Below are 27,932 nucleotides of genomic sequence, written 5' to 3' on the forward strand. Positions count from 1 at the left end.
CTACCCTCACAGAAAAAACCTACACATTTGCTTATGTGTTAAAAGTTACCTGGAAGGAAATATAATAAGCAATTAACAGTGTTACCTGTATGAATTTTATAGGGGTGAATGTGGGAATAAGAACTTTTAACTTCATATACTGTCATATTGATAACCTTTTATAGTTAATATAGAATTTCAAAAACTGCACTAAAGCTATCTTTTTTTTTTTTCTTTTTCACTGAGGAATTGAACTCAGGACCTTGTGCTTGCGAGGCAGGGACAGGACCGCTGAGCTACATCCCTGGCCCCAAAAGCTATCTTTATTATTTAAAAATAAAACAGGAATAACTTAAGAACCTGTATCCAAAGAGGATTTTAAATCTCTAGGTATTAAATATTAACATGCCTACATATTAAAAACTAATTTCTGAAAATGCTGTGTCCCTATGAATAAAAGCCAAAAAAAGAATCCAAACTTGGCTTACCTTACAATTCCACTTTCTAAGCCTCCAGCAATTACATTGATAGATACTCCCTCAGGCTGGTTGGAGAAAGCCACAGAACAGATGATCTCCCTGCAGTGGACATGTCCAACGAGGTCCCCATTAACTGTCCAGAGTCTAAGGTCACTGCCTCCGCCTGCTAAAACACCAAATGGTCCAGAAGGTCACCAGGATATAGGGTCTGGAGCCCAGGCACATGGGTCCCCAAGGGCATCCCCAAGGACCATGCTTGCTAGTATAGTTATGATGTTCACAGGCAACCATGACTAAAGATTTAAATTATTCCAGTGTAAGTCTCATAGAGGCTTACATACTTATCTAGAGACAGTGACCCATGAGAATGTAAAAATATCATGTACACTGTAGAGCAACAAGGTAAATTAATCATGAATCTTTGTGTAATTATCACATTTCAGCCTTTGAAATATCAAATCTTAGGTTTGAAACAATCTATAAAAACTAAACAATGTATAAAAAGAGAGAAAAATATTCTGTGAAATTATCCAGAAGTGAACCGTGAGATTTTCAAAGAAAAAAAAAAAAGAAAGTTATAGTAAAATTTACCTGAGTTAAAAATTAATTCTTCTTCTTTTTTTTTTTTTTAATTGGTACCGGGGATCGAACTTGGGTCCTTGCGCTTTTGAGGCAGGCGGTGAAACCACTGAGCTAAATCCCTGGCCCGAAAAACTGATTCTTAACAAGAGAAGAAAACTTATTCTTTAGGACCTCTAGGAAGGATTTATCAATGTCTTATTAACCTTTTTCTTTTCAAAGATTACAGAGTGACCATTTTTTTCTAGTTTTCTGGAGGGTGGAAGAAGCAATAATTGTGTGCCATGCATTAAAAGTGGGTTTCTTGGGCTTATGATGACACATACAGCCTTCTTTGAGGAAATATTCTTTGATTAAAAAAAGAGGTTCTGGGGCTGGGGATTTAGCTCAGTAGTTCCACCACCTGCCTCGCAAGCACAAGGTCCCAAGTTTGATCCTTGGTACCAAAACAAAAGAGGTTCTGAAGCATGATCCCATTTGGATGACATGTCTCATACCCTTAATTTTACCTTTTCATTGTGACTAACAAAAGTATTTATCAAAAATGAAAATAGTTCATATTTTATAGCAAAAACCCCACAAGCATTAGAAATGTGTCTAAATTATTTAAAGATACGTCAAAGACTTTCAAATATCACACACCAAAATGGACAGTGTGTTGTTGATTACTTAAAATAGCCAAAAGGCAGAAACAATCAAATATCCACAACAGATGAATGGATCAACAAATGCTCTGTGTGTAGGTATATATGCACTATTGTGTAGAATATTATATTAACCACAAAAAGAAGTTCTGAGACATAATACAACATTAATGAACCCTGAAAACACTACACTAAGTAAAATAAGACACAAAAGGAGAAATACCGTGATTCCACTTATATCAACTATCTAGGATAAGCAAATTCATAGAGCTAGAAAGAACAGAGGTTACCAGGGTGTAGGCGGTGGGGGGGAAGGAATGTGGAGTTACTACTTAATGGTCACAGGGCCTCTCACTGGTTGATGGTAAAGTTTTTGAAATAGTGGTGATGGCTACGTTGATTACAATGTAATCAATGCCACTGAACTGTATACTGGATAGCAAATTTTATGTTAAATCTATTTTCACACACACCCACTGTTACTAAAACTTCCCACTGCAGAACACCAACTAGGGGATGTCATCTAAATATGGCATCAAGAGCAGGAAGACTAAGTGTGTTAAAGAAATGGGATTGCAAGCCAAGTGTGGTGATACATACTTATCATTCTAGCACTTTGGGAGTGCTGAGACAGGAGGATCAAAATTTCAAACCCAGCCTGGGTTAGCTAGTGAGACCATGACTCAAAGTTTTTTTTAAAAGATAAAAAGTAACCAGATGAGTACTAGGTCAAGTTAGAAGGGTTATGAAATCACTGACACACATCTGTAAAAGATACTGATGCATGGTTGCTTGGTCACAGTAACTTGTAGCTACTGCATGGCTTAATCCTTCAAAATGAAAAGTCTAAATGTGGGTCTGCACTCCCTGGGGTGTGGTATTAATAGCCAAAGAATTATCCTAGCCACTCACCACCCGGAATCTTGGGCTACCGTAACACCAAATAACTAGTTTGCCTAACACCAAAATTATAGACTGTAACCCAATACCAGATTGCTTTCATGTATAGTTTAACCCATCAACTAAAAGTCAGAAACTTGGGCGTTCCTGAAAAAACTCTATTCTTCCTATATACTGTCATGGAAATTAAACTGGGAAACCGACTTGCTCTAAATCTCTGAGAACAGTATTACCTTCATGATGGCACCCTAAGAGGACCAGGCCATGCATGTTTCACCCTCATTTAGAGGCATATGTTTGGATCCAGTGATAGAATGGTTACAAAAATACAAAAATAATCTATTATAACATCTCTGTAATTTCATATCCTATTACTATAAAAACCACATCCCATAATAAGAACAGAGGAATTATGATCAGGAGGAATGAAACTGACAATGTAACTTTTGAGAAGATTTTATATACATATAATATACATATATGTACACACATATACATAAATATTTATTTATTTTTAATTTTGATTCTAAGGAAACTTGGGTAGTGTCCACTAAAAGGTAATGATTTTTGGTAGGTTAAATCTGATTACTTTCTTCCCTTCTTAGCCCATAAGAAAATAAGACTATAGTGTGGGTTACTAAACGTTTGACTTCTCTTTTAAAAAGTAATTTTAAAAATTATGTCCTCTATACTAAGTGCTCTTTGAGAATTCTTTTATATATGTATCAAGAGGCCTTAAAATTTTTGAGAAGGCTTTTTTAAATTGGAAAAAAATGTTCTGCCCATTACTCTGTTATACTGTTTGGTATCCAGAGACACCCAAATATCCTAATAAGTTGGTAACTACAGCAAAAGTAATTTTGTTTCTAGTTCTCATATGACTAGCTGATGTAGTATCACAGATGTAAATCACTACTGGCAGCAGGAAAGTAATTAACTAAAAAATTCAGCTCCCTCAGGATCAGTCCTAACTTTCAAACACTGCCAAAGTAAGAAAGTAGAGAACTTTATATAAGTAAGCATTGTGTTAGTCTCCCAGCATCCCTCTGGATGTGACACAGTAAAAGCTGACAAGGTACAATCAACAAAGTCATCAGTCAATACTAAAGTTGACTTTAAGTAAGATCTTTTCCCTTAGTTATGGTCATTAGGAAATAAAAATGTTTTCATGACATGATTTTATCACTGGAGATAAGAGTGGCAAAAATATTTTCATGTCTGAAAACTTTAATCATAATTGAAGACATTACTTTTCTTAAATATAAGAATGAATATTTTATAAAAACAACAGCAACAACAAAACCCTAAGAGATTATCTGTAACATAATAAAAAGCAAATATTTGGTCTTTGTCCCTGTTCCTGATACACCTTTGGAATTTACTGTCTTTTGTACACTAATGAGATGAGGTGCGGGTCACTAGGATTTCAGACCCACCCCCAAGGAGGGGTGGGGCTGGACTGTGCTCTGTCACCTATCACTTTTATATCTTCATGTTCAATCAAGTCTCTAAATGACAAGGCCTGTTTGTGTTCAAGGTGGAGAACACATTCTGGTGCCAGGGGCTGGTGCACCCCAACTCCAAACTCTGTGGACAGGAATCCTGTGCTCAGGACCCTTCCTGACTCTTCCCCGAGTAACTCATCATCTGGCTGCTCAGTTCTGTCCTTTATAATAAATGGTGGTACTAAGTACAAGCTGACCATCTGAAATGGTCTGGAAACAAACTTTGGGAACTGTCATGATGATACAAGTGGAATGAGTGTATGAGGTGTATATGAAACATTTTGTGTTTAGACTTGGGGCCCAACCCCAAGATATCTCATTACACACATGCACATATTCTATAATCCAATAAAGATACAAAATCTGAAATACTCTCTTCCCAAGTATTTCGGATAAGGGATATTCAACCTATCTGGTGTTTTTCTGAGTTTTCTGAGTCATTTTTGAAAATTATTAAGGATTAAAAAAAACAAAAATCCAGAAAATTCAGATAACTATGTAACAATAATTTGCTTATGTGTGTTCAAATGCAATTTTACATGTATCTGGAAAAGAGCTAAATTATGACAATATTAATTTCTGTATAAGTTGTGCCTCAATTGAGGAATTCAGCCTTGGACCACAATGTATTTTAATATACTTATGTGCTAGGAGTGAAGTGCTTAGCTCAGCAGGGACCTGAGAGGAGCCTGATCTTGGAGGTATAACTACTTATACACTGCTGGAGTAGCAGCCCTGTGTTTTGGTTTGGGGTGAGCTCACCTGAGTCACACACAGTAGCAATGTCACCTGACGTTTCACTGGCAGAGACGGCTGTGACAGGGCTTTTGTGTCCTGCCAGACTTTGTACATAGCATAGCCTGAAAAACAAAAGACTTAAATTTCCATATGAGAATTATATTCTCTTACTTATGCAATTCTTTTCCTCGGTGTTTCTACTTATTATTCATAGGGCATACGTGTTTTCCTATCTGATCTTTTGATTTGAATAATATAACAAAGAATCTTATTACCATTAGGCTTGCTTAAAATTGTAATGGATTAATTTATTCATTCAGTTATTTATTTGGTTTCCTGAGACAGGGTCTCTCTATGTAGTTCAGGCTGTCCTTAAACTCACTATGTAGTCCAGGATGGCCTTGAATTCACCATGATTCTCCTGTCTCAGCCTCCCAAGTGGTGCGATTACAGGTGTGCACCACCATGCCTGGCAGCAGTGGTATTATTTTAGTGTATATTTTGTATAATCTGAATAGTAATATTAAAAATAGTTGTGTGGGTGAGAGACTTCCATACCTGTTTAAATCCCACACGATGCAGGTTCCATCTCTGCTTACGCTTATCATTATACTATATGGTTTGCAGACAAATAAGTTGGTTATCTCTTCTGTGTGCCCATAGAGATGCATCTGAGTCTCCATTTCTATCTCTGATGGCTGAAATTTAGTTAAGCAAAGGATAATATAGCAATCATCAAACAAAATATCCTAGTACAGTATCTTGAAAATAAAAATATAAAGTGACTCAAACATTCTCATTTAACCATTTTCAATCATAGACAGTTCAACTTTTTTACAGAATAAAAAGAATTTTTTTTGGTACTGGCAACTAGAAACTTTTGGTACTTTGGAACTCGGGTCCTTGCGCTTGTGAGGCAGGTGGCAGAACCACTGAGCTAAATCCCCGGCCCCAGAATAAAAGATTTTTAAAAATTTAAATTATTCAATTTCATCAACTAATATGTTTTTCATTTTTGTCTTTCTTGTTCATTCTTTGTTCAAAGGCACATGTTGTAATATTGCCATATAAATAATTTTCTATTTCATACATTCTCTTATAAATATTTTCTAATTTTGAGATTGTCTTCAAAATGATTTTTAATTGTATTATAATATTCTTTATAGTTAGTATACCATAGTTGACTTTAGTGGCTTTCATTGATTTTTTTTTTTGGTACCAGAGATTGAGTTTAACTTGGGACCTTGCACTTGCGAGGCAGGCGGCAGAACCACTGAGCTAAATCCCTCGCCCTGATTTTTAAGTTGTTACCTCTTTTTTTTGAAGTGAGGAGGTTTAAGACAGAATCTTGCCATGTAGTCTAGGCTGGCCTTGAACTTACTATAGAGCCCAGGCTGGCCTCAAATTAGTGATCCTCCTACCTCAACAGACATGTGCCAGGCACTCCAATTATTTTCAAGTTATAGATAATGCCATAAATTCTTTTTTTTGGTACCAGGGATCGAACCTGGGTCCTTGCGCTTATGGGGCAGGCTGCAGAACCACTGAGCTAATCATAAATTCTTTAAATATAAACATTTTGTTTTTTCTGAATTCTTTAGCATAAATTGCATAATTTTACTAGTGGGTCAGTGAATTTACAGTTCTTGACAGGGTACTTTTCAAAAATATTACACCAACTCCTGATGCTACGTATGGGTGGTGATGGGCAGTAATGGACTAACTTGTAATTATGGACTAACTTTCTAAGTAAAGGCTGCAAACTGACGCCCGAAGTCCTCATTGGCTCACAGCTGCTGGATGTCCACAAAGGGTTTGACTCCTGTTTTCTTTTTTTTTTTTGTACCAGGGATTGAACTCAGGACCTTGTGCTTGGAAGGCAGCCACAGTACCACTGAGCTAAATCCCCAGCCCTGACTCCTGTTTTCTTCAGTGGGCTATTTATTATCATAAGCATTTTAATATTTTCCCTTTGAAGAATATAGACATATAAAAATAGTAAGTATAATAAAGAGTAATTATAATAATAAGTAAAATAAAATATAGTGACTACCCAGTTAAATCTTAACATTTTATATTTGTCAGTTTATTTTTAAAATAAAGCATTAAGTGGGCTGGGAATTTAGCTCGGTGGCACTGTGCCTGTCTCGCATGTGCAAGGTCCTGAGTTTGATTCCCAGTATTGCCAAAAAAAAAAGCATTAAGTATTATGCATACTATCCTACATACTATTTCCTTTCCCTTGTCAGAAGTTACTAGCCTAAATTTTATTTGTTTTCATGTAAGCATATACACATCTACGTTAATATAACTATAAACATAGTTTCTCATGTTTATAAACTATATATATATGAAATTTATATCTTCTGCATGTTGCCCATTTTGTTCACTATTTTTGAAATATATTTGTATTGATATATTAAGTATAGCTTATCTATCTTAACTGCTATTTTATTCAAACAAATATATATATTTTACACTTAAAATCAAAAGACAGGACAATATGAGGCTTGGAACAACCAGCTGAAGCTGTGTAGTAGTTGCCTATTAAGCTAGGGCAGGTGTTCTTCAACTGAACAGCAAATCAGATTAGTTTTTAATAAGAGCAAGAGCCTGGGTCTGAATCTCTGGGCCCTCCTTTGTTTAGAGGGGCCCATCTGCCTCTGACTGTGACCCTCTCTACCGGGCCAGGAGCCTGCAGGGCCTCAAGGGTGTGCCTAGAATCCTTTCAGGCCATGATCTGGGTATCTGGGTTGAAAGAATTCCCTCCTCAAAGGGCTGGACTCCCTTCCGTCTCTGGTTGAGCTCTGCAGCACCTGAATTTGTGATCTGCCTGAATTCTAATCTTCGAACATTTCCCCAGTTTTAAATGGCAATCAAACTTTCTTTAAATATTTCTTTTATTATAACCATTTTTATAACCAAGTGTCAACTTTTTCATATATTCATTTCCTTAATTGTAACTGTTACTTGGTTTTATGTATTTGTCACTACATTAAAAAAGTTATTTGTAGGAATTCCTGTATTTATGAAACAGAATCCAAGTACCTTTCCTGTGTCTGCCAGATGGTGTGAACCACCATACCAGTCTGGACCTCTCTAGGTACAGTCAGGTCCTGAGGATCCTGGACAACCTAGGGAATTCTAACCCAGATGATAACTCTGTGTAGGAGCTGGTCCCATCCACCTCATCCTCACGCTACCAGTGTACCCTTTAGGACCAGTGTCTGGAAGAAGGTCTCCTTGGGACTCCCCAGCTTGTACAGTCTCTACTGCTGGTTTCTATTTCTCCCACAAGAGGCTGTCCAAGGACAGTGTCAATGTTCCAGGATTGATAAATATCCTTGATATTGAGCTCCTAAGCTTAACTGATCCTCCTGCCTCAGCTTCTCAAGTACCTAGGACTACAGACAAGGATCTTTCTATCTTGGTAGTTTCCTACTAGCCTGTCAGATTTTTGATGCTTTTAAGATTAATACATATAAATTTACAATACTGAAGGCTAGATAAAAACATGTATTATTGTCTTTATATATTATTAAAGTATAAATACATTTTATAAATACACATTTATATGAATATAATTCATCCAGTTTTAGTTGTTCAGGAGATTATTCTGAATACTTTTTTAAGAAATGGGGAATTTCCTCCCAGAACTTCTTTGTTGCACATGAACTTAAGGGTCACAGAGAGGTAACCTGGAACACATTCCATTCAGTCAGCCAACATACAGTGCTAAGTGCTTGCCCCTGTGTGCACTGCTGAACCAGGAACTGGGGATCCAGAAATCAGACAGGCTTTCCCCTCCATTGGCTCCTTGGCAGTAATAAGTGAAACCTGCGCTAAGGAGGATTTTCTCAGAATCCACGAGACCCTCAGATAAGTCACGTCCTCAGACTAGAGGAAGGGGTAAGGGTGGGATCACTGGGGGAACTGAGTATGACAATTGGCAAGACAGACTGAGACAAAGGGAAGGGGTTGTCAGATAGCATCAGGGCTGAAAAAGCACTGTGCATAAAAGGTAGATAAGGGAGAAAGTGGCACTGCAAAAAGGGCCAAGTGGGAGGACCCAGGAAAGAAAGGGTGGAAAGGCAGCGGTCAGGGCCTGGGTTTATGGTGTGTGGTACTAGAAGCCTGTATTTTGTCCTCAGGCACTGTGGGACACCACACTGAAACATTTTAACCAGGAGCTAAGGATCTCATCAGCATTTTAGGAAGACCCCTGAGAGCCTGCAGGAGACTCACTGGTGGGGCAAGAGGCTGGAGGCCAGGACAGTGAGAAGACAACCACTGTGGTGAAGTGGGTGGCATAAGGAAGGGGCTGAACTGAGGCAGTGGACAGGAGGTTGTCCAGTAAAGACAGGTTTGACCCATTTTTACTTATCTTGTGATTCTTTATTCTAAATTTCAAGTTTGAATCCTAGAAAATTCTCAGTCACTTTTTTTCAGATTGTGCCTTTTTCCATTCTTTCTTCTTGTGACTATGAGCCACATCTGGACTGTCTCATTCTTCTCCCTATATACTTTCTCGTCTCTTTTTATCTTTACATGTTCCAGTTTGTGTAATGTTTTTCAGACAGATATGCCTTCCAGTTTATTAATTCTGTAATCTGCTATTTAACTGGCCACTACAATGAACCAGCTGTGACACCTTGGGAAAGCTACCAGAGTGGTAAAGTCTGTGTTCAGGAGTGTCACTTGAAAATGAGAATATCAATAGAACCTATACCCAAGGGTTGTTAAGAAGATTCAACGCTCCAGAATATGTAAACAGCTCAGAATAATGCCTGATACAAAGTAAGCATTTGATAAATATTAGCTATTATTTTCTTTATTTCATTTCTAGAAATTTTGTTTTTTCTCACATCTACTTTTTCTTCTGTGACTCATTTTTAAATGGAACAAGTACCTCTGATTCACTGAATACAAATTTATAAGTTTTCTCAGCTTTGAAACTAACCTGCTTTCAGGCAAATATAAACTGAAAAACAGTAAGTAATATAATCCTTCATAAGCTTACCATATACTTCAAAAACAAAAGAAGATAAGTCTTGCTGTATTTAAATTATTGATCTGCTCTATTCAAAGGTATTCTGTGCTCCTGAACTGAGAGCTTAATCTTTTTCTTTTAAAATCTGTAATGCACATCACATTGGTGCACAATTAAAAATGCAGAAATGAAGAAAACTAAGAACAAGGCCGCTCAAAGTGTTGGGAAAACCAGTGGAGATAAAAATCAAAAGATGAATCCAGTTTTTAAAAAGGTACCTATGTCCTGGTATGAAATGATTGGTGTGCACAGCAGACAAGGGCCCTAGTGGCAAGGTTTGGAACAGATCTGCAGGGGAAGGAAAACTTCCATGTTTTCGAAGATTAGGGGCTCCAGCAGCAACCTTGAATTTTAGAGATGCATAGGGGTGAGCATCCATTTTAGGCCACTGGGAGAGAAAAGGGGACATTCCAGGAGCTATGACCCTTCTGTTTAGATTCCTAAGGATCCTGTTTATCATGGTGTGTAATTAGCTTATCCCTGGCCTCAGTTTCTGCCCCATTTTTGCCATTCCTTCCCTACATCTTATACTCTAAATTACCAAGAAAACAACTTGCCATCCCCCAGGTTAACAGGCCTTAGACTCAATGCTGTTGGGTAAGCTAGTTCCTCTGCCTGAAATGCTGTTTCTTTTTTTTTTTATGCAGTAAAATGATCCTTTAAGATCCTGTCCATCGGTAAGTTTTTAGGATCCCTGACATCTGGCTGGCCCCACTCCTGTGCAGTAGCCTGTCCAGCAGCACATGCACCCTGTCTGCTGGCTCCTTGTCTTGCCCTTCCCAGCATGCTGCCGGGATTGCTGTGTCCTGGTCTCCAGTTTCTTGCTCCAGAAATGTTTCTTCTGCAGCCCTACAGGAGTCTCCCTCAAGTGCTAACTGGGTTATATTATTCCTGATTAAAACATTTTAATGGCTCCACAGGCTAAGAGATGGAAAAAATGTTACAGTCACATTTATACCCCAGGGATCATGGCAAAGGACCTTAACAAGGGTTTAAAATGCAATAAATTCAGATAAAAAAGTAAGAAGAATCTGAGAGTCACTCTATGCTAGGAACTCAGGTTTCACCCAGTAAAATACATTTAGTAATATAATTGAAATAATTGTGATTAAAAAAAAACAGGCCAGAGAAGACTCTAGATTAGAAAGATGATTACCACCCTAACTTGCCACTTGCCCAGAACTGTTCCACATGCATTTGTGTTATGGTTTATATCTAGGTATACTCTCAAAGCCTCATGCACTCACAGGTGGAGCTTTGGGGAAGTGACTGGATCCTGGATGTGTGATAATAGATTAGTCTCCTGATTGGTTTAGCACAGTTCTGGGTGTGGATAATGGACTTAATGAAAAGGGATGACCAACCCTGGGTGTGGGTGACACCAACAAATAGGCTTGTAGCCTAGATGGAATGAAAAGGGAAAGAAGGAAGGATCACTGCTTTAGGCCTGCCATGCCAGGGGCTGTTTCTCCTCTGTGATGCCCCTCTGCCATGCTGACCTGGCTTGGAGCTGACTATACTGAAACCTCTCTCTACAAACTATGAGCTAAAATAAACATTTCTTCCTTTAACTTGTGGGTATTGGGTATTTTGTCCCAGCAATGAGAAAGTAAGACAAGTTGATTCAAGAAAGAGGTTAGGAAATTAAAAGAAGCATTGCATAATATATCTTCTTCTCTTTAGTAGGCTGTTTTATGTTTAACTCTCAAATTGTGGAAGTTCAGTGAATGGCTTAAAAAGACTGTTCTGTGAGTGACAGGAATTAAGACAAGCTACTGATATTTTGGCTGTCACTTAGTTTACTCAGAGAGTATGGGAATGCAGAACATTAGGATTTCTAAGTTTTCAAATTTGGTAGAATCTTGTGGTAACACTCTTCTTATGCATTTAGGTGGATACTCGGAGTATAGGCAAGCATTCAAATGTCATGAGAAATCCTAAATACAAAACAAATGCTATCTGACTCTAAAACCAAAATATAAGACCTTTATATTTAAAGACCTTTAAAATTTTCATGATCCCAATAAACCTAAGTCTTAAGAATCAGACATGTGACTTCCACATTTTAAGATCAAAATGGGGAAAAGATCAAATTACACATGTTTTAAGTTAGTGTTACAGAAAGCAAATGATACTTCATGAAAGTTTTCTTCCCTCACTGACACGCAAAGTCCCAAACCAAGTATGTAAGAGCCAGGACCTACCGTGCCGCTACTGAACCTGTTTGTGTAGGCCGTAATAACACCACATTTGCTTCCAGTAAAGAGCTGGCAACTGTCAGGCACCCAAGCACAACTAGTCACCTTTGAAAAGACAAACCAAAGATTTTTCATGTTTTAAAATCATGAGAAATGCTTCTGATTTTCTGACAACTATTTAAAAAAATAAAATAATCACAAGATTTCAGGTAAACGTTTTACTTGATTTTACTTTTTTTTTTTTGGATACCTGGGATTGAACTTGGGTCCTTGCGCTTGGGAGGCAGGCGGCAGAACCACTGAGCTAAATCCCTGGCCTGATTTTACATTTTTATACACACATATTCATTTATCCTTGGGAAATTTAACGGAATGATCAAGGATTGATTAGATCCAAGCTTGAGTGTGAATGTGTTTTTCACACATTTAACTGGTTTTTACTTTCACAAACTTTGCTCTTTTTAGTTTTTTTGGGGGGAACCAGGTACATCCAAATAGATGTATTGCTCCTAACAGTTCTTAGGAGGCGACATAGGAGAAGAAAAGATAAACATGAAAGAGAAAAGCTGGCATTACTCCCTTGATGCCAAACCCTTCCGTCCTTACTACAGAGGCACCATTTGCACTCAGCTCAATTCCCACATGGCCCAGTATGTCTTCCTGGGCACCAGCTGATGCCCAGTGTGTGCCATATTCACAGCAGTTCCCTCAATGCTCTGCTCCTCTTGCACCTTCTCCACCCCACCTCCCCACACTTTTCTGAGAAGTGAAGGTTATCAGTGTGGGCCTCTTCCTTGGCCATCCTCTGTGCCTCAAATTGTCTTGCATCTCCTGATTCAGAAAAGGTAGGGGCTCTTTTCTCAAGGCAAATCCTGTCCCATCTGCAAGGTTCCTCGGAACCCCTGTTCTTTCTTTAAAATAATCTTTTCTGGACCTATAAATGTGTCCAAGTCTCTGTGATATTAGAAAATGACATTCTTTGATCCTGATTTTTTTTTTTTTTTGGGATAGGGTCTTGCTATGTAGTTCAGGCTGGCCTCAAACTCATGGGAATTCTTGTCTCAGCCTTTTGAGTGCTGGGGTTACAGGTGTGCACCACCATGCCTGGGTGATCCTAATTTGGCTTACCTCCCAATATAACATCAAGGTCCCCTAGATCCAATCTTATTTTTCTGAGTTTCTTCACTAGTTCTATTTGTAAAGACCGAGCCTTCATAACTTTTTTTTTCCCTCAAGAAGTGTACTTTAAAAATATGTATAAAATAAAATGCATTCTGTCTTGCAATTATCATATGGAGCCACTGAACCCTTTTATAAAGCTAACTTATACTACAGGACTTTAATGATCTACTTTTTCTTATTTTTTGAAATATTTTGGTATTTCATCATTCTAGGAATTATCTTATCACTACTACTGAAAGAATTGGGATTCCCAACTACATTAAAAGTAAACAACACCAAAAATGATGGAATGTCCCAGATAATGTAGTAAGTGAAATAAAATGGCAACTTTTGGTTTTGTTATATATTATCCAAAGTATGGTGTCATCTTTAAAAAAAAAGCAAAAAATAAGGCTAAGACATCACTCCTGAAGTCTGCTTCCAGCTTTCCTTAACACAGTTAAGAATTCAGAAATTTTCACTGTTTACCAATTATAACAAAGAGAAGGAAACCAAGAGAGGAAGATGCCTTACAACTATGAGACTAATAAGAAGATGAAGGCAAAGAGCCAGCAGAACTCTAGACTCTGGCAATATTGAAATTGATCATATAAGTAAACTCTTAGAGGGTGACTCTTCATATGGTAATGTCCTAAATGGATTTTCTCTAAGTAAAGGAAAAATGTGTGAACAATATATTTCTAAGGACAAAACTGAACTATGACATTCAGGCAGTCATTTCACTGGAAGTACTTTATTAAACAATACTTTACTACAAGAATTTGGACCACCCCCTTTTGCTAAAAACATTTAAGAGAGCATTATCTCATCTTTCAAGTTATTTGTATGTCAGATTTTTCATGAGTAATTTTTCAATGTTTAAAATTTTTATGTGATGTGTATGTATAAAATGGTATACTATTTAGTCTTAAAAAAGTCATTTGTGACAACATAGACAAACCTAGAGGGCACTGTACCAGATGAAACTGCCAGGCAGAAAAGACGAGTAATATTTCATGATCTTGCGCATGTGTGGATTCTAAAAAAGCCAATCTCATGGTAGCAGAGAGCAGAAGGGGGTTGCCAGGAGCTGGGCTGGGACGTGGGTGGTGTAGGCCAAAAGGCAGAGATCTGGTTGTGCAGGATGATGAAGTCCTGAAGCCCTGTTGTGCAGCGCCACATGTATGGTTAGCGACACGGTTTTGCATCCTTGTAATTTATAAAAACAGTGGCTCCTAAATGTTCTCAACACACACAAATGGTAGCTGTGTGAGGATATGGATGTATTAATTGGCTTGATTATAGTAATCATTTCACAATGTATATTAAAATGCTGAATTATATACCTTAAACACAATTTTTATTTGTCAATTATACCTCAGTGAAAATGAAATCACACCATATAAAAACAAGGGCTATATTTAAAATAACCTTTATTCAAGCCTTGGATCTGCTAAACTAATATTCAATTTATATGGAAAAAACAAAAAGACAAAAGCTTGTCTTTGTACTATAGAAAATACAACAGTGAATTGCAAAACTTCCTTAATATTGTTCGTTCCTCTTTCCCTTCTCTTTATACCAAGTCCTTCCAATAATAATGAGTTTCTTGGAAGCAGCCAGCTCTTAAACAAATAGAGGGAATCCCTAGTAATGAAAAGTGTAAAGGTATTGATTGAAAATTACCATACAGTGTATCTTTAACATTGCTTTGTCAATTAATGCTGATGAGGACTTCATTTGCTCTTTTCACCTTTCAACCCAGAGTCAAGGTGTTTACAAACCTAGATTATTGATGATACCAGTGAGCTACACTTGGTCATACATCTATTTATGCTAATATAAGTTGATAGGAAGAATGTATTTTATTTCTAACTTCCAGTGTACCTATTTCCCTTTTCACCGTCAAACATAACAATTCTAAAAAGGAGGGAATAAGGGAAAGGACATATTTATTCTATAATATGCTTCTGTGTTTTCATTTATTTTGTAGACTCATTTCCAATTTAGTTACACTGCCAGCTTTGCTATGATTTATGGTTATAATTTATGGTTATAATTTCGATATATATATTTGTATATGTATAAAATGTTTTGATTAATGTAGGCTGATATATTTAAAAACTTTAAAAAATCTTATTAAAATTTCTAATAAGGTTGTTTTTCATTGTCCCTTTATTCTTAGTGCTGATAGTTTATTGGTGAGCTAGGTAATAACAATTGGTAATGATCTTTTTTTCAGCTTAGGCAAACAAGTCATTTCTTGCCTTGTTTTCATGGACAAAAACTGCCCAAAGGTAGTTCTAAAAAGAGTTGAGGGAATGGAACACATTTTAGGAGACGTAAACAGGCAGCAGGTTCTACAAAAGTAATGGAAGTCTGAGTGTGAGAAGAGAACTGCCCATGGAAAGCCAGACAAAGAAGGCTGCACATTGCAGTCAGAACCAACAACCAAGGTATCACTGTATACCTACATGGGAGCTATAGCTTACAAGTTCCACAGACACCACATTTTCACTACAAAGTTGCTCAGGCTAGGACTGAACTTGCAATCCTTTTGCCCCTGCTTCCCAGAGTGCTGGGATTACAGGCATGCACCACCACACCTGGCCTATGTTATCCTAGTTTTAAAGAGGAGGAAAGAAAGCCAAATTTTGAAAGGCTGAATCACTTGCCAAACACCACGTAGTAAATAAAAAAGCTGCGAGACCAGCAAGAACCACAGGCTGGAGGCCTAGTGTTTTTCTGCTATATCACAATGCTGAAAACCCGTATGTTTAGGAAAAGTCAGATAACAAAGATTGTACTATGGTTACAGAAAATAACTTAATGACAAAAGCCAGTGGATAGGGGAAGAAAACAGTGCTACTTTTGTTCAAATATTGTGTCCTTGGCTGGTGCTGAGCAGATGATCAGAACTCTCTCAACAAGGAAATGGACAGAAGACAAATTTTCAGACGTACTCAGCAGAGCAGTATTAGAAAGTCTATAAGGCCTGTAAACATCAGCTTCTTGCCTAGACTAGTTATAGAAGGTTTAAAAGTAGATGCTATTACTCTGACTCCTTTGTAAAACATTGCATTTAATTATATAAAATATTCCATGAAACAGTTTACCTGGTGCTGTTGAGAGCTTTGTATGAAGTTCACTGGTGGCTCACTTTGCTTACTCTTCAACCTCAAGATGTTATCGGCATATCCCCAGCTCAGGATAGCTGACCACTGAATAGCAGTACTGTTCATGCTTCTCACACCTCAAGAAGGAGAAATAAAAATATCAAACTACCACTGTTCAGTGGTTATAAGACAGCCAAACAATGGCAGAGTAAAGGCTGAAGTTTATATAGAAGGATATCATTCCAGGTGGCACAATCTTTTTCTCCCCGAGATGAAACAATTTGAGTTAGTTTTAACCCTTTAATACCAATAAGATTGTAAGAGTGGAATTACATTATTTTTTACTTGTGTTGTTTTCACTGGGCTTTGTCTTAGAACTAAAAGTACAGTCCTATCCACATTCTGAGAAACCTTTCCTTTAAAAAATAAATATGAATTAAATACTATTTAAATAACTTTCTAGATACTCAGTGCTAAATTAGTCAGTATGAACAAATTTTAATACTACAAAGAAAACTCTGCTAGAAGAAAAGCCTGTGAAGGGTTTTCAATCCCATCGAGTGCAGGATTTGGCATGGCAGACCTTCACTCAAGGGTGTTTTCTAGTTTTAAAAATTTGGACATTTTTGATGCCCTTTCTGAGGACTGTTTATGATCAGTGCCTTTTTGTCACTAATAAAAGCAGCACAAATGATGTAAACAAACTGCCCTCGAAACTTCTAATGTTTTGAACCAGCATAAAGAATATTTAAGAGAGATGTACTTTATCTCTGCCAGTACCCAGCAGAATACCCAACAGCTAGATGAACACAACAAATATTTCTTGAATGAATCAAGAGCATATTGAAAATGTAATTCACAGATTTCTTTTTGTTTTCTGAGGATAATAACCAAATACAGGCACCAGTTTCACAACAAAGGAATTGAGACATACTAAATATAAGCTTCTATAGAAAGGGGCCACATATAAGGTGTGATCAAAAAGTATGGTGAATGTTTCAATTAAAAAAATTATTACAAGGGCCAGGGATTTAGCTTAGTGGTTCTGTCACTTGCCTCAAAAGCGCAAGGACCCAAGTTTGATTTCCGGTACCCCCCCCCAAAAAAAGAAAACTAAGAAATTATTGCAGTAAAAGATAACACTGTCATTATCCCCCTCAAAATATTACCTCTTGCTCCAATGACACTTTTATTCCATAATTTTCTCCACTTTCTGAATCAGTTCTGGAAGCCTTCTTTCATCAGTGTCTTTAGTTGTACTGTCATGGCTACCCTGATGTCCTGAACTGATTCAAAATGTTTACCTTTTAAGGTCATTTTGACTTTGATGAAGAGCCAGAAATTGCACGGTGCAAGATCCCGGTGAATAAGGTGGATGAGGACACATAGTAATGTTTTTTACAAGCCTGACTTTGTTGGTTGGCATTTGGCAGCCACATTCATCATATCTTCAATCACAACTAATAAAGACACTCATGAAAGAAGACTACCAGAACAGCTTCAGAAAGTGGCAAGAACAATGGGCTAAGTATGTTCAAAACAAAGGGAAGAAGCATTTTGACGGGGATAAATGGCAATATGTCTTTTACTGTAACAATTTTTAATTTAAACATTCGCTGTATGTTTTGATCATCCCTTGTATCATGAGACTTATCAAAGTTTACCGTAATGTGGCAGGTGCACAATTAGCCAAGATTGTCATTTTTGTTTTTTCTCCAGAAAAAGAAACTACCTAATAGAACAGTGGGTCTCAAATAGGGCTTGCAAGAAAATTGCTTTTTCAGAATGTGCAGCTGTGGCCAGAAGCCTCACATTGTTATGCAGGTGTCTCAAGTGGGACCTGACTGAGTGTATTTGAAGAAAAAGCTCCTTGGGCAGTTCTGAGGCACAGTCTTCAAGGAATTGGTCTACCTTGTCTTTAACATCACTAAAACCACTTCAGTGTAGCTGTCACAGTGTATTGTGGATGTATAACCAGGCAAAACCACGAAGGTATCTTATATAATAGTGCTTAACTTGCCAGCTGTGACTCGGCATCCTAACATCTACCTGCAAGTTGCAGTCTCCTTTGGCAATACCTACAGAGAGGACCATCCAGTGAACATAGTCCCTGGACTGGATGGATATTACTATTTCAAATAAACCAGGCCCCATGCTAATCATTCCAGGCATTACTCTTTTTGAATCCTCACTGTTGATTACCTTGGAAGAAAGTCATTTTGTAGTTCTCATTTTACAGATCAAAAGCCAGTATCTGGAAGGTACTGAGGAACTTTCCCAAAGCCACACAGTGAATAGCGGAGCTGGGATGCAAACTCAGGCCCTGTGGTTCCAGAGGCCAAAGACCGTAAGCACTTCTCTATACATACCCAGATTATGACAGATTCAGCAAACACTGTGCAAAGGAGCCAAGAATACTGTACTTTGAATGGACCCACCTACTGAGGGCACACTAAGGGTTTGGAACAGTAGTGGTACAAGTAAGACAGATTGAGAATTACATGGGTATTTTAAAATTCCATAATGGTAAGTGATAATACCAGCAGTTTCTCATTTGCTCAATAGAGATAAATGCTAGTGTACTCTAATTTCTTTACAGCTAAATAATTTACACATTTTAGTATTTTACATCTTTTTAGCAGTACATTAATTGTGACTATAACTAACAGCAAGATACAAGTGAGAATAAACCACTGATATGCCAATTATTATGGGCAAACAGGTTTACCTTGCCTTCCTAACTTAAGTAAACTTAGATGAAATGGTATGCATCCTCTTTTATCCCTAGAAACTATAAAAATAATCTTTCATTTATGAGAGAAATAAGAGTGATCCTGAAAGAACTGTGGCCCAGCCAGTACACTTTGCTGTTTTAAGTGATAGATGTCTAGCACAGCTGCTGTCACCTTGTATGTGGAGCTGCAGAAGGCCATATGTGGAACCTGCCAAACAAGCAGCCTTCATGGTGGGCAAGGTTAGTGCAGTGCACTGTGAAAAGGCATCCAGTCCATAGGCTGGCTGGCCCTCTGCCATTCACTTCTGTGCACACGCCTGGGCGTGCTCAGTGGGGGAGATTCTATTACATCTAATGAAATTAGATTGGAAGGGCTGAGAGATTACTTAATGTGAAAAATGTCCCTAGTTTTCCAGTGTCTCACTGACATTCAGAAATAGGAAGAGATCTCAATTGCACAGTATTCTTCCACATGTCACTGTCACCATGTTGGTGGGTGGGGAGTCAGAAAAGGGTTGCTTTCCAAAATACATGCTTTTGAAACCTATTTTTAATGTTCTCCTGACTCTTGTTCTGTTTGGTTTGTTTAAGCCCATGGGTGTATTCTTCTGAGGTACCAGATTTGTCTATTAAATACATTTGTATATTTAATAAATGTGAAGTATATATTTCTATCAAATACATAATGTTTTCATCTTGTGAGCATAATAACCATTTATTCTTACCTCCTTCCAACCCCTCCATTTATTTTATTTTACAGGATCTGTAAATAATTTGATTGAAATTGAACAAGTAGCACAACAGTCCTCCTATGTTGGGGAGGACTATTCCCAAGCCACTTCCCATTCTAGAAGCATAGAGCTTGCACAATAAAGAATTAAAGAAAAAAAAGTTATTTTCTATATAGAAATCAAACTCCACCCCAACATCACTATGGACTATTTAGAAACCTTCACATTTTTTGAGGGGGGGTACTGGGGATCAAGCTCAGGACCTTGCACTTGCAAGGCAGGTGCGGTGCCACTGAGCTAAATCCCCAGCCCAAACCTTCACATTTTAAGTATAGTGTCCTTTCTGTCCCTATCAAGGGGCCTTAGTACTTTCCTTTGACTGATCCAGAAGGGGTGAGGATACCGTAAGGGAAGAGTGGTGGGTTCCTCATAGCATCACTGGCACCCTTCCTAGTATGCTGTTCCTTATCATGGAGGGTAGTGGACAATCCTCTTCTAACTCGGGGAGAGGGAGCTGGTGGAAAGGCAAAGGAGGTTAGAATAGGTAGCCTGAGGCAACTCTCCATTAGCACAGGCATCTGCAGCCTGTTCTGACTCTGGCCTGTACCCTCTTTTTTTTTTTTGGTACCAGGGATCAAAGTCGAGCCTGTACCCTCTTAACTGGGGAGAAGGCAACAAATTGTTGCATTGGGGAGGGATGAGCTGAGCCCTGGGAAAGGGAGAAGCTACTGAACAGTTCCCATTCTTACTAACAGCCAGCAAACTGTCCATCTGAAAATGGGAACAAATGGCAGGCTGGTTGGAAGAGTCAGGCTGGTGCTCTTCCCAGCCTCTGTCCAACACAGGAGGAAATGAGGTAGCAAACAGATGAAATACTCTGACTGGGGGGTAAGGGAAGTGAGAGAAAGGAAGTTCCCAGTTGTGTAGACCTCCCACAGCCCAGGGACTGGAAGAAGGCAGACTTTGCTTATAAAGTGCTGTAGCTTCTAGCAGGGCTGGGCCCTAGGCAAGCTTGGAAGAGAGCAGGCCAGGCAAGAAACTAGGAACCACACATTCCTGATTGCCATATGCCTTTCCTTGCTTCTTGACAGGGTGGCTGGGGAAGGTGTGGTTGTAAATCTGCCATTAGCCTTCGCCAGCCACCAACCACCTCTTGTCCACACACAAACCAATATCCAATTTAACCAATATCCAATTTATACTAAGAGACTGCCCTGCTCATGGCTGAAGGTTCTGGGCCAATGGAGTTTATTCAGCATTGTGGCCCCAGGTTGGGCTCTTCAGTGGAAGCCATACCTTGATCCTGGAAGTTTCTTGCTGGGTCAGGGGTGCTTGCATCTGTCATGCACCAGGCTCACATCTCATAGAGGATCACAGAGAAATCTATGGGGATGTCGGGGAGGATTCAGCTTCATGATGCCCTGAGTATTAGATTCTTGTACACCTGCCTCAGCTTGGCTTGCTTGGTGACAACTGTCTCTTCATAGAACTTGTGAGCCAGATCCCCATACTCATCACAGAATGTAGAGCCTCAGTGTGTGAATATGAAGTGGGGGATCGCTTGGCCTTGAGGCCTCACCACAGCTTGCTTAGCACTCACAGTCTCCAGGGTGCCATTTCTCATTGAGTGAGAAGGACCAAAGGCCCTGAGCTTTGGAGACGCTGGTGCCCATGTCAGGGCTGCATGGTGACTCAGCGGCCGCTGTGCTTTCACAGTGCAGAGCATGCCACTATGCTGGGTCCTAGCTTCTGCTCACAGGTGATGCTGCTGCTACCACTGCAGTTGTCTTCTACAGGCTCCCCCTGGAGTCATTATAGTAAATGGCACTGCATTTAATCTTATGTTTTAATTCCTACTGTATTAAGTAACCAGAACTTTGAGGAGTTCTTCACTAAGGACTGAGAAAATGTCAGAAGTCAAACAGAACAGCAGCACAGATGAGGTGGGAACATGCAAATCTCATGAACGATATCCTCAAGATGATCTTCACTGTGTTTTATTTTACCTTGTTCCTTGCTGTAGGTCATCAGAAGACAGAAATTTCGGGACAAACCGCAGATTGCTCTGGTGGGCAGAGCCTGCAGAGAGCCAAATCTTTCTCCGTGAGGCTGGCTGAAGCAGACCACAGGTACAGGAGCACTTGGGGAGCCCACATACTCCCCCCACTTCAAGCCTTTTATCCACGACAAAGGGCTCTAAAACCAAGGAAAGTAAAAAGTATGATTCTTTTAAACAGGTAGTACGTATAGAATTGCTTCTAATTTAGATTCTAAACAAAGAGAAAATCTGATTTAAACTCTTTAGGGGCAAGAATTATTTCACACCTTTTTTACTTCCCCATGCTTATGTACAAATATATATTCCTTATTTGATTTTTACTCTGTAGCTCTGGCCTTTTATTGCAAGAAAATGTCTGGTTAATAATTCAAAATTTCTTGAAATTTGAGCAGATAAAAAAAGTGTTACTAAGCACATTTCTTAGAAGACTAAAATATTTAAACTAAAGTGGATAATAAAGGAGGGCTATAATTTGGAAGCACAACAAGCCCTATGTAAACAGGATGGTTAAAAATTATGAGTACATGTGACGTAGGAAGGCTCACTTAACCCTTAACTCCTCAAGTTGGGGACACCACTGACTCCCCTACATGCTGTGGACAGCAGCTTCTTAGTAGATGATGGATAAATGAAAAAGTGTTTATTGATGGAGCATATCAGGAGGACTAGAGAATGAGGTGCTCCACAGCGCACTAGTAAGTTCTGGAGAAGAAAGAGTTGTCCAAGCATGGCAGGGTGTGGCTGTAGAAGGTGGGGGAAGGTGGCAGAGAAGGCACCACACACTTGCCGTAGACAGCAGCGGCAGCATTCCCCCAGATCCCAAGTAAAAAACTATCAAGAAGGAATCCAGGGGGAAGAAACTAGGGCCTTCCACAGCTTCTCCCACAATTTTATATTTTTATTCTCCTTTTGACTGTTTTATATTTTACTGATGTTTTAAAAATGGATTTTCTTGGGCCGGGGATTTAGCTCAATGGTTCCACCGCCTGTCTCGCAAGCAGAAGGACCCAAGTTCGATCCCCGGTACCAAAAAAAAAAAAGGATTTTCTTTGTTTTAGATGAGTGAGTTTAATTAGGTGTTTTTTCAACTTTTCAGAGGAAATGTCATATAAGTCTAATAAAATAATATACTAAGCAAATTTCAGTTATTTCCAGAAAACTTCTAATAATTTTTAGTGCAATTTTATTATGTCATTTTCCAAATGAATGAAAAAATAAGTATCATTGATCTACATACCATGTTTTCAAAAAGAATGGCAATTAGGGGTTCTGCTCTCTGTCAGACCATTCAGAGGACAGAGTGGTCTGAAAATACTGAGCACCTCTGGGAAAGCTGAGGAGCATCAGGACTGCCCAAGTGGGAGCAGAGGGGTCAATGTCAGATATTCTGGAACAAGTTCTCTAAAATTTTAGGTCCATCATTGTTAAAGTTGAGACAAAGTGTTGCTAAACTGCAATTATGATTTATCATTCATAATTCCTTGTCCCAAAATTCCTTTCATGTTAATTGCAGAGCTTAAATTTTGTTTTTTAATTACATACACAGATATAGTGGCAACTGTTTTACAGCACAGCTTGCATAAAGTAAGTGTTTTATTTAAATTCTCCTCATACAGCTCAAGTATTTCCACACAAGCATATCAGGGGCACCCAGATGACTCCTTGTACTGTCACTGGACACAGAACTTGAGGCTTGTGTTTGCATTCTGAGCAGGTGCCACAGAAGGCCTTGAGGAATCAAGAAGCAGTGACTGTGTAGAAGGTTTTGCAGTGGCTCAAATAAAGAAATGCAGTGGGATAAATGCTGTTCAGAAGCACAGGAAAGCCAAACTCCAAGTAACCTGTCTTGAGAAGCACCAGGTTTAGAAGCAGTGAGTGCCACTGTACAGCAAGGCACCATCCAGGAACCGGACACAGTGATGAGCAAGATAGGCAGATTCCTCTCCTGTGGAACTCTATTCAAGGTTAGATGGGAGACAGACAAATAAATACACATATAGTATCTCAGGTAGTGAAAGTAAGTGCTCTGAAGCAAAACAAAGAAAGGGGCTAAGAACGATGGAACCGCCGCCAGAGGCAGTGGAGTCAGGGAAGACTCTCAAGAGATGTCTGAGTCTGAGCAGAGCCCTGAATGGAATGAGCAGCCACAAAGGGTATTTCTGGGCACAGAGAACAATGAGTGTGAAGCTCTGAAGTGGGGATCAGGCAGGTTGGAAACACATTCTCCCTGCCAGCACATACACTGTTCAGTTTCTCTATCTATACCTACCCAAAACAACTGATTAGAAGTAAGTATAGTAGTAAACTAGATTCCATTTATTAAATTTGTTGTATATACTGTTAAATTATTTTGACATGTTAAAGCAATGGATTATATTTAAAATTGATGACTCTGATAATGATAGTAGTTGAAATTATTTTTAAACCATCAAAAACACAAAGTAAAACCTATAGCTTTCCACTATAAAATACAACACTGGAGATTTTTAGTAAAACAAGTTATTTTATTAATGTTTTATAATTGAATTTTATAGCTGGAGGTGGTCATACAAACCTGTAATCCCAGTACTTTGGGAGGCTGAGGCAGGAGTGTTCCAAGTTCAAGCCCCGCCTGGAAAACTTAGTGACTTAAGTGAGACCCTGTCTCAAAAAAAAAAAAAAGGCTGGGGGATGTAGCTTGGTGCAAAGGCCCTAGGTTCAACTTTCAGTACAGCAAGGAAAAAAAAGAATTTTATTAGTTGAATGAGTTTTGTTTATATTTAACATACATATTTGACAGAGATGAGCTATGAGCATAAAGAATTTACATCTAAGGTCTGACATATGTAAGTAATATTATTATGGGAAACATTATAAGTGGGCTGGAGAAAGGCTACACTCACAAGTCACTCCAGAACATTTGGAAAACAATTCCATTCACAATTATCTTAAAAAATATCAACCATCTAGGAATCGAGCTAACCAAAGAGGTGAAAGACCTCTATAATGAAAATTATACAATATTAAAGAAAGAAACTGAAGAGGACATTAGAAAATGGAAAGACCTCCCTTGTTCATGGATTGGAAGAATTAATGTTCTGAAAATGGCCAAATTGCTAAAATGGCTTATAAATTCAATGCAATCCCTATTAAAATACCAACATTCTTCACAGAACTAGAAGAAAACACTCCTAAAATCCATATGGAATCAGAAAAGATTCAGAATAGTCAAAATAATCTTGCACAAAAAGAGCAAAGTGGGAGGCATCATAACACTAGATTTTAAGTTACACTGCAAAGCCATAGCAACAAAAACAACAAGGTGCTGACAGAAAAATAGCCAAACTGACCAACAGAATAGAGCAGAAGACACAAACAAACCTATGTACCTATAGCCACCTGATTTTTTGACCAAGGGGCCAAAAATACACATTGGAGAAAAGACAGCCTCTTTAACAAATGGTGCTGGGAAAACTAGATATCCACTTGTAGAAGATACAAACTAGATTCATTATCTCACCCTGAGCTAGAATCAAATAAAAATAGATCAAAGACCTAGATACAGAACCAAAAACTGAAATTTCTGGAAGATAACATAGGGGAAACACTTAAAGCCATGGGCACAGTCAAAGAGTTTTCAATAGGACTGCAGTAGCAGGGAAATATCAACAAGAATCAATAAATGGGACTCTATGAAATTAAAAAACAAGAGTGTATAGCAAAGAAAACAAGGGTGAAGACACAACCTACAGCATGGGAGAAAATCTTTGCTAGTTACTCTTCTGATAGAGGGTTAATCTCTAGAATATACAAAAAACAAAAAATTACCCCCCCCAAACCAAATTACTTAGTTAAAAAATGGGTAAATGAATGGAACAGATGCTTCTCAAAGGAGGAAGTACAAATGACCAATACATATAGAAAAATGTTCAACATCTTTAGCCATTAGAGAGATGTAAATCAAAATGACTCTGAGATTTCATCTCACCCTTCTCAGAATGGCTATTGTTGAGAATACAGAAAAACAATGATGATGTGGATGCCAGGATGGGTATGTAAACTGGTACAACCACTATGGAAATCAGTATGGATGTTCCTAAAATTCTAAAATTAGAAATACCATTGATCAGCTATACCTCTTCTGGGTATATTCCTGACAGAATTAAAGACAGCATACTACAGTGATACATGCACACCCATGTTTATAGTACCACAATTCATAATAGCTAAGCTGTGAAAAGAGCCTAGATGCCCATCAACAGATAAAGAAAATGTGGTGTATTTACACAATGGAATAATACCCAGCCATAAAGAAGAATGAAATCATATCTTTCCTCTTGTTTACACAATCCTAGTTTGTTACTTTTCAAGGCTTTCCCTGATAATCATTCCCCTCCCTGGGGAAGCTACTGTTTGACATATCCATCTTTTTCCCTCCGAGCTCTCCAGGCTCTCTCTTCCTGTGTCTGACAGGGTACTTAACACACAGGACATTGCTTTAGCTGCCTGAGGCTGAACTGCTCATATATCTAAGCTGAGGCCATTCATTTCTGTGTCCCTTGAGTCTGGGTGAGGGTCTGGCACTGCAGGAGTCATCCCACAGGTTTTGCTGAATTCAATTAAAATCCCAGTGACATACCGGATAGGTGATTTCTTTGACTTGTTCTCGGGTCTCCCTGAAGGCAAACTGCACCAACAGCCCCACGGCGGCAGGAAGCTCGCCTTCAATGTTAAGCTTGCCTCCTGGCCTGCTGGCATGGGCCGTGTGGAACAGCTGGCGTGGGGTCTGCCCATAGGTTTTTATCATGGTTTCCAGTGCTCGTCTCTGAACTGAATCTTCTACCGCAGAGACATCCATCCCAAAATATGTCTGTAGAGTGATAAAGGACATAAAGTATGTAATATAACTAGAAAGTTAAGACTTGGTAAAAATACCAAAGGGAAATAACACTTTGTTTTATTCTTTAAGCAATGGTTTTACTCTTCTCTATTTCAAATTCAAATGATTTAAAAATGTTTTTGATCAGGTTAACTCTCATTAATAGTTTCACTGAGATCAGTGTTTCAGGATGAGTGACAAAAACAACAGATCTTGCCTGACTGGTGCTCATTAGGTATGTTTAGGGTCTGAGAACATGTATAATACTAAAATTATTAAAGAAGTTGCTTACCCAAAGTGATTTATAGGAAAAGGCAAAGAGAAGTTAAACTGCAATGCTGTCAGGTAGTTCAAAAGGAGATATGGGTTTTAATGAAAATTTTAAGTGAATCTGAAAGAGCAGCAGTGAACATCCAAGCTCTTTAATGTAAAGGGCATTATCACTTGCTATGTCTAGGGGTTGCCACATGTGTTTCCTTCTCTGTTGTTAAACCTAGCAGGTGGTGTTACGCCTGCCACATGTTAGGCATGTCCACGTGGACAGTTTACTTTTACCACTGAATCAGTTACAGCAGCCTTTATTTACATGTCTAGATATAACATTCCTCTTAAGCACCAAAATGGTTTCAAAGATACTCCAGAAATTAAACAATCTTCACGACTGCTGCCCTCAACCCCTACTCCAACACAAAGGATCAAATGTGTGCTAAAATGCATATCTAAGCAGGGCCCTTCAAAGGGCTACATGACTTAATGTATTTTAAAAAGTCAGACAAAGTCATATACTTCTATAGCTGGAATTCTTTCTTTTGTTTTTGGAATTCTAAAGTTTATTTTAAAACAATGTTTCTTTACATTCTGTGGCATCAGCTTCTAAGTGAACCCTGTGTAATAGCAAGTAACAAATAAAGATCAAAAGGCATTTCTATATGCCTTAAAAAAATGTTAAAGCTTGATTGTACTTAATTAGGTGGCAGACATTATCCCATATGAATTTAAGTCCTCATATATGAGTTTGGGTTTATTATTATAAATTTAGTTACAGAAAAGTTTGGTTATTTTCCCGAAGTCATATGGCAAGTGGCTGAGCCAGAGAATGAAGACATGAACTAAATTCTGAATTCAGAGACCATGCATTTATTTGTTAAACTTTGTTTTGCCCTCCCGATTGAATTTTCCTATCTTCTTAGAACAACAGTAT

General features: G+C 38.4%; 1 protein-coding gene across 12 annotated transcripts in view; it reads right to left on the reverse strand.

Moving 5' to 3' along the window:
- Lyst (lysosomal trafficking regulator) overlaps positions 1-27,932 on the reverse strand; it is a 286,606-nt gene that overhangs the window by 2,973 nt on the left and 255,701 nt on the right. For 11 of the 12 annotated variants that reach the window (XM_087181914.1, XM_087181913.1, XM_087181912.1 and 8 more), the window contains 7 exons: positions 26,492-26,722; positions 21,821-22,010; positions 16,350-16,486; positions 12,079-12,177; positions 5,383-5,522; positions 4,849-4,946; positions 468-624 (listed from right to left, as the gene is read on the reverse strand). In XM_087181914.1, the coding sequence (XP_087038040.1) occupies positions 468-624; positions 4,849-4,946; positions 5,383-5,522; positions 12,079-12,177; positions 16,350-16,486; positions 21,821-22,010; positions 26,492-26,722 (1,052 nt within the window). The remainder of the gene's footprint in view (positions 1-467; positions 625-4,848; positions 4,947-5,382; positions 5,523-12,078; positions 12,178-16,349; positions 16,487-21,820; positions 22,011-26,491; positions 26,723-27,932) is intronic. The other variant, XM_087181909.1, reaches the window with a different exon arrangement.

Source organism: Heterocephalus glaber, unplaced genomic scaffold, assembly GCF_053883595.1.
Source record: "Heterocephalus glaber isolate CG9 unplaced genomic scaffold, H.glaber_assembly_v1.0 deba00001472, whole genome shotgun sequence".
Lineage (NCBI taxonomy): Eukaryota > Metazoa > Chordata > Mammalia > Rodentia > Bathyergidae > Heterocephalus > Heterocephalus glaber.